The sequence below is a fragment of the Chrysochloris asiatica genome, unplaced genomic scaffold, assembly GCF_000296735.1.
Source record: "Chrysochloris asiatica unplaced genomic scaffold, ChrAsi1.0 scaffold00003, whole genome shotgun sequence".
Taxonomy (NCBI): Eukaryota; Metazoa; Chordata; class Mammalia; order Afrosoricida; family Chrysochloridae; genus Chrysochloris; species Chrysochloris asiatica.
In genome coordinates this window covers 6,731,371-6,739,658 of record NW_006408521.1, presented here as the reverse complement: position 1 = coordinate 6,739,658, position 8,288 = coordinate 6,731,371, and the positions used below count along the sequence as shown (strand labels likewise).

The following is an 8,288-nucleotide window of genomic DNA, read 5'->3' as shown; positions in this document are numbered from 1 at the left end:
TTAATGTGCCAGACTGCACAGGTTGGCAGTTCAAGCTCACCAGCATCTCCTTGAAAACCCTATACAGGGTCGCTATGGGTTGGACCCGACTGGACGGCACTTAACAACATATAAATATAAATACAAATACAAATATAAGTACAAATAGATGGATGGATGAATGAAAGCAAACAAAAACATACACCATGATCAAGTGGGATTCATCCCAAGATTACAAAGGTGGTTCCACAGTAGAAACTCAATCGATACAATCCACCACATACATAAAATAAAATAATGATATGATTATATCAATTGATGCAGAAAAGTCATTTGATAAACTTCAACAGTCTCTCCAACAAAAACCCTTAGCAAAATAGAAATAGGAAGGAAAATTCTCAGTCTAATTAAATGGTGTATATGCAACACAAGGTTAGCAGTTCGAAACTACCGGCTGTTCCACGGTAGAAAGATGAGGCTTTCTAATCCTGTAAAGATTATAGCCTCAGAAACCCTGTACAGAATCACTACTGAATCAGAACTGACTCCACGGCACATAACATAACATGCAAAAGCAGGAAGTATGGTGACTTCATATGCTAGGCCTTTGACTGTGAATCACAAGTTGGTGGTTCAAGCTCACCAGGTATTCTCGGAAAGAAAGATGAGGCTTTCTGCTATTGCTAAGATTTAAAGTCTTAGGAACTCTATATAAAGTCACTGTGAGTTGGAACCAGCACAATGGCATGTAACAAGAATGCAACAGTGAATGTTATATTCCTCTTTGAGGACTGAAACTAAACAATGATGTGCATTATCAACACATTTATTCAACACTGTACTGAAGTCCTTGCCAGAACAAAAACAAAAGTTAAAAAAAAAAAAAAGGAATCCAAATGAAGAAAAAGTAAAACTATTTCTATATGCAGATGGCATGATCTTACAAATAGTATAGAGTAAATGAACCCTGAAGATTCCAGAAACTGCTGGAATAAAAAGAGGAATTTAACAATGTTCCACGGTACAGGATGAATACATTAAAATTAGTTAGGTACATTAACAAAGATTGTACATGTTATCAGGTGGGACCAGTTCAGGAGAAGGACATCATGCTGGGTAAAGTGGAGGGTCAGTGAACAAAGACAAAGACCCTCAAGGAGATGGATTTATACAGTGGCAGTAGCATTGGACTCAAATGTAACTGTGAGGATGGCACAGGACCAGACAGTGTTTCATTCTGTTTTGCACAGGGTCATTATGAGTTGGAAACTACTTGGTGTCACCTAACAACAGCAAAGATTATCGTGAGAAAAAAAAAAGAAATACCATTTAAAATCAATGAAAATATATTTACTTATGGACATAAAAGTTGAATACATAGAAAATTTTAATAGGACGTGTAAATGGACTGGATGACTTAACATACTAAAAATGGAAATTCCACCTCAAGTCATCTGTAGAGACAATTCAATCCTGATACAAATCTCAGCAATATCGTTTACTGAAATGAAACAAACTAATGACTAACTTCATATGGTAAGGGAAGTACCCCCAAAGAGCCAAAGCAGTACTTAACAAAAATTACAAATCAAATTTCATCCTCCGTTATATCAAAATATACCATACAGTCACTGGAAGAATAAAAAAGAAAAGCCTGCTACTGATTTGATGACAAATACATAGAGCACTAGAATAAAATGGAAAACTCAGATGTATGTTCATCAATTGTTTTTCACTGAGACTAAATCCATTCAGTGGGAAGAAAACAGTTTAATAAATGGTTCTAGAAAAACTGGATATCCACCAGCAAAAAATGCAATAGGCCCATCCCTTATATCATACACAAAATATAACTCAAAACAGATTAAAGACCTAAATGGTAAACCTTAAACCATAACTTTCTTGGAAGAAAACAGACAGCAAACTATGGGACACAGACTTTCGTAATAGTATAAAAAGCCTAACAAATGCACAAATAGAAAACACAATAGATAAACAGAACCTCATATAAAGTAAAAACTTGCCAGTGCTCATCCAAAGACTATTAAAATAACAGAAAAATAACCTACTACTGTTGTGTTAAGTGCTGTTGAGTGGATTCTGACTCATAGTTACTGAGGAACGCCTGGTGAGTTTGAACTGCTGACATTGCAATCCAGTGCTTATTCTATACAGTCACACCAGGACTCCAGAAAAAAATCTTTGGAAACAATTTACTCAAGTACGGCTTAATCTCTAAAATCTACAGATAACTGAAATAGCACAACAAATGACAAACAACCCAGTCATGATATAGACAAAGGATTTGCAAAGATACTTCACTTATAAGGATATCCAAGCAGTCAATAAGCATAAAAAAAGATAATCATGATTATTACTGTTAAAGAAATGTCAATCAAAACTACAGTTAGACATTGACCTACATTCCAATCTAAAATGGAATTAATTAAAAAGAAAAAAACAACAGAGGTTTCTGAGGATGTCTTTCAAATTACTATGGTACTAATTAAAGTGTACCTTTACAAGATCACTTGGGATTCTAAGGAACCTTCACTAACTAGGGAAAAAATAATCCTAGGGAAAAATTAAATGAAACACTCTAGAAGAGAAAAAAATGTATTTGCAAGGACTACTACAGCTATCACATAAAGTTTCAGGATCTATTTTGTGGAGATATCTACTTAAGACTTCACGGGACTATGAGCCGCCACAAGGTACATGGCTCAAGGCCACTAGCCACTTTGGGGGAGAAAAAAGAGGCTATCTATTTCCTTGAAGACTTAAAGGCTCAGAAATCCTACACAGGGTCGCTATGAGTTGAAACTGACTGGATGGCACACAAGAAAAACAACATTTCATTACAATATGGCACCCTGGTGGTACTGTATAATCGCCATGGACTGCTAACCACAAAGTCAGCAATTCAAAGACACAATGGAGAAAGATGGGACTTTCTGGTCTTATAAAGATTTATACCCTCAGAAACTCAATAAAGTGTCACTATGAATTTCCGGGAATCAATTCTATGGCATTGAATTTGATTTTGAGGTTTTATTCTTTACTACGCATTTCTGTGAATTCAGACTTTTATATGTGTGTGTGCCTGTTGTTAAAAAAAATAATAAAGTCTTTTTTTGCAGATGACACAGTTAACTAAAGACTATTGAACACAAATTATGTGTCTTCATACATTTATATTTGCATTCTGTTCCAGATCTGCTGGTTTTATCAATGTAAATGAATTACAAGTACTAAAGAGAGAATTATTTTTTCTTATGGCATATTTAGAGCTAAATTTTACTAAAATCAATTTTAAAGAAATCTAATACTTTTTATTCTAATGGGAAATAGTTAGACATTTCAAAACTAAAATGTACTTAGAAAACTATGATTAAAGACTTTTTAAAAGTTATCTTTTAAAATCACTTTGCTTAAATTGCTCTAATAGGTCTCCAATGTCAGGTCAATACAACACAAACTTAAATTGAGATTTGAGAAATTATGAGACATTTTCAACAGAAATAATTCTCTTTTTCCTGAGTTATCTTTGGAATCGTGTCTTGCAATATAGTCTTCAATTTAGGATTCTGAGTGTTTCAAAGGGAGTACTCAGGTTATCATTATTTATGACACATATCCTCTAGATGAAGAAGTGTATGGTCCTTGAAATATAATATAGATGAGTACACAAAGTTATCACTATTCTATGACATATGAAATTTCCTATGAGAAAATTCAAGCTTAAATCAAAAGATAATATGCATCTCCCACACTCTGGACTGTTGCACATTTAATCATCTGAGAGACACATCGTCATTAAATAAATTCCTAATCCATCTAGATACAGTACAATTTAACTTTGGAATATATGAGCCACCAATCAGTTTAGGAAAGACAAAATGATTTTGTTACTCACTGAATAAACTACGTACTCTTTGTATATTATTTCCAATGACTTAAAGCACATAAAAAGTTATCAAACTCTACATTAAAGTGACTTTTCAAGTTATAAATGCCACTTTTCATTTACTTTTAAAAAACTAAGTTGGTTTTTTTTTCACTCTTCAGACATTTATAGCAAAAATAGTTGCAGTTTATTTTACACAATAAAAAGAAAGCATTTATATACATATAATTTACATTACATTCAGACCAACAATCATAAATTTAGTAATGAGCCTGTGAAAGGGATAATTGTTTTACCCTCCCTGACAATAACAGATTTTGTACTGGGGGAGTGATAATTGATATATGATACTTCATATTATCATATTAATATGAAGAATTAGTTTATTAGGACATTCTATTTTTGGCATTACATAAACTTTAATCTTATTTTCATTAATATTGGTCATACTTAATATTTCACAGTCTTTATTAAGTTAGCTATCGGTTGCTGTTAAATGGAAATGTAATACTAGAAACTTAACTAAATCTTTTGAAAGATATTTCTAGATCCAGATCTTACTTGCTGTTGTAGTCAACCATTTCTACTCAGAGTGAGCCTTTAAGATAAGTAGAAAATCCCTATAGAAAAACCATTGATGGCAGTATCATTTTGCTACTGAAGTTGGCATCTCACATGGTTCAACATTTTTAAGTGAACATCTTGGGTTTAGCAACCTTTTGGTACATTGAATGCCAAAATCATTACATGAAGAGCAGTAGCTCAAAGTACTGATATTTCCATCAGTCTTTCAAACAAGATAAAAGTGAGTAAAGTTGATTTATGGACTGAATTATAACTGGGGTCAAGTTTGGGATTGACCAATATGATCCAGAGATAAAGCTGCATTTAAATCAATTGCTTCAGAAAACACTTTTTGGGCCACTTAAATTCCAGGCAGAGGCAGAGAGGTTAGCTCAGAAGGTTATGGTGACAATTATTGCCTTATAAATTTTATTACACTTATTCATTTAAGTCAAATGTCTTTTTTCCTTTAAATCCACATAATAATGAGTGCTTTCTTCCCAAATTATAACAGCATATAGTTGTCTTAATATAGACTGAACTTTCATTCTGGAAAACAGATTCTCTTTCTCTGTCTCTCTCTCTCTCTTCAAATGTCTATGAGACACTTCATGTTATATTAAATTGGTTTCCTGGAAAGAATCATTTTCCCTAATCTGGATAATCCAATAATAGATTAAAAGGTTTCACAGAGTTCCTAATAGTTCTGGAGAATAATTATCTCTATCTGCTCCCCCAGCCTTTGTAAGGGTTACTACCTCACCCCTTTGAATAGAAATCAGAGCACTGTAATGTTTTGCATAAGAAACCTGAAACAGGAGGAAGCTATAATTACAAGTAATTATTACGTGTTTCTACAAATTCATTGTGATCAATTCCATCCCTATTTGCCACTTTACAAAAAGTTTGAGATTTCGCTCAAGGATACTACCCAGGTAATTCTTTCCATGTAGTAGTAGTTTATACATCCTAATAAAACTCAGTTTCTTCTATCCCATATATTCTCCCATGATTCCCTTGAGTTCAATAACATCCAGTAAATATGCAACCTTCACTTTCACTTTGAATATTAAGTTTTTTATTTTTCTATCTCCTCCTCTCCTCACCCTCCCTGCCACCCAGCCAACAAAATACTGCCTATCACTCAAGCAGTAAATCCAAAGTCTATAAAGGTCCAGGGTTCAAAGTCACCAGAAATCCTATACAGGGTTGTAGTAAGTCTGAACCGACTCAATAAACACTTATCAACAAAAACAACAAGAAATGTAGCACGGAGCCTAGGGATAGGTCTTAAGCAGCACTCTGTCTCTGAATTACTGCTTCTAGAGAATTATTCTTTGCCACTTTTTCCTGTTTCTTTGAGTTAAATAACACTGAAAAAACAATAATTTTATAGGAAATTATAACACAATTCTGGTCAAACCAATTTAGAAGTATGCTTTTCAATGTATCTAGAATAAATCCTTTGGTGACATTTCTAGTTTCAACTGCAACCAGTCTTCTTAAGAACCCAGAAACTCCAAGCAGCCTCTGATGTTAGGACCTTTACAACAGAATAGCCAGACTGCTCCACCCCTGCTCCCCCACCCTCTGTAGGAACCCTACACACGTCTTTCACTTTCTATTGAGGTCTTTTACAATTATCCTCTAAGGGAGGTGTTGTTTACCTGTCTTTTTTTTTTTTTTTTTTTTTTTAAGAAAGTACCATTTTCATTCTCTTCTTACAAAGCTTTTAGTTTTTTCTTTCTCTTAAAATTTATCACGATGACAAGTTGTTTTTGTGTTCATTCTGAGATAGAACTGTCCTCTATAGGGTTTACAGTGGATGATGTTTTTTGTAGGTAGATCTACAGGTCTTTTTATGGGTGGATTTCATTCTTCAAACTTTTGGTTAGCAGCCCAGTGTGTTAACCATTTGCATCACCTAGATATTCCATTACAATGCAACATAGTATAAAACAGGTACTTATTTTACTAATATGGTATTTGTTTCTTTCACGCTTTTGGTATGTTTTATTACTTTTTTGATTACTCTATGCATAATTTCTAGAGCAAAGCTTAGTATAGTATATGCACACAATGAATGCTTGATGAATAGATAGGTAATCCAAATCAATCAGTTATTGCGAATAAAAATATAAAGTAAGATTCAAAATCTTTAGAGGACTGCTGCTTTGAGTCATAATGTGAACTGAATGAACTTAAATACATGGGCCATTTTTAGCTAAAACTGATGTGTTTGATCAGAAATCAGTACTTGATACTATGGGCAAGCTATTTTGCAAGCACAGCACACTTTGATTGTTTGATATTTCCTTTTCTATACTGTTGGTGTTTAAAGTGATAAAGTTATGTTTAAGGAAAGATCTAATCATGATGTGCCTAGTAATAGGGAAAGAAAGAAAGAAAATCACTCAAGTACAGAACCAGATAATCAACATCTGGGTTTATTCAGGGATATTCACGTTTAATGTTTGCATGCTTATAATTATTTTTAAAAACTGATTACTAATATACTTTCAGAAAATAACTAATTTAGATTCTTAACTGCTTAGTTTCTGGTATCTCCCCCTACCTTTTAATTTTTTCTCCTCCTTAAAAGTTATCCTAAAATGTTTTTTCAAAGTACTTGAGGCATTAAAATCTACTAGGAAAACTTACACATATTTAAATATCTTATTCCATGTAAAACAGCATAAATAATTGGTTCACATTTGTTATGGTAAAAACAAAGGGTAAAAATGTGACTCTTCACTTCATTTAATTAATTCCCATTAATCATGGATAATTAAAGTCATGAATTTTTAAGTTTGGGGAATTGCTTTAAACAGTAAAAATAAGTATGCACTTGATGCAAACAGTATGCTTATCATTTATCTGTAAAATCTGAGCTCTTCATTTTCACTCTACATCTGTATCTAATATATATTCACATACCTTAACTCTGAGCACAGAAGTAAACATTCTTGCATCTTCAGATACACCTCCAATGTATAATTTCTTTGAAAACACTGGGGGATGATCATTTTCATCCTGAATTTCTATGTACACTTTGGCTGTATTGCCTAGAGAAGAGAAAGAATAGATTTTTTGCAAAATTAGAAAAAAAAAAAATCCCAAAACCCTAATATATTTTCAGGTTGTTAATTCATTGGGAAAAAATGTAATAAGTAAGTCTCATACTGCCTTTAATAAAACAAGGAAACTATGAAAATCGGTAAGTAATTCTTAAATGGTATCCTCCAATTCACAGAGTATGCTGATAATTATGGTTCTGGCATAATAATGTTAACTTATTCTTTATTTTAATTACAATGCCCTGAAATTCATCTTACTTAGTTTAATATGCAATGAAATAATTGTGTTCTGAACCCTTCAATGAGATTATTTATGTTCACAACACTTCACACAGTTATTGACTACATCAAAGTGTGTATCCACTCCCCGCCAACACACTCAGAAAGGAAAGTCAAAGTGTATGGTTTCTAGAGTTCTGGTTCATACATGCATGGGTCTCTTCAAAATAAAATGTGCTTAAACAGGTCGCTGATAAATGGAGAGCTGTAAACAAGTTCTTTCAGTAAAATACTTGTCTTCCTCAATCTGCTTTTTGTTAACGCAGTTAAGTCAGTTGTCATTCATAGTGAACCTGTGCACAACAGAATGAAACACTTCCCAGCACAGTGCCATCCCCACTGTTATGTTTGAGCCCACTACGGCTGCCACTAAGTCAATCCATCTTGTTGGGGATCGTCTTCTTTGTTGACCCTCCACTTTTCTCAAGCATGATGTCCTTCTCCAGAGATTTGCCTCCCTTCATAATACATCCAAAATATGA

At 33.4% G+C, this 8,288-nt stretch overlaps 1 protein-coding gene across 3 annotated transcripts in view; it reads right to left on the bottom strand.

The window, feature by feature from the left end:
• The window catches only part of PCDH15 (protocadherin-related 15), a 1,066,306-nt gene that overhangs the window by 139,372 nt on the left and 918,646 nt on the right, over positions 1-8,288 (bottom strand). For all 3 annotated transcript variants that reach the window (XM_006831105.1, XM_006831106.1, XM_006831104.1), the window contains one exon: positions 7,388-7,515. In XM_006831105.1, coding sequence (XP_006831168.1) covers positions 7,388-7,515 — 128 coding nt within the window. The remainder of the gene's footprint in view (positions 1-7,387; positions 7,516-8,288) is intronic.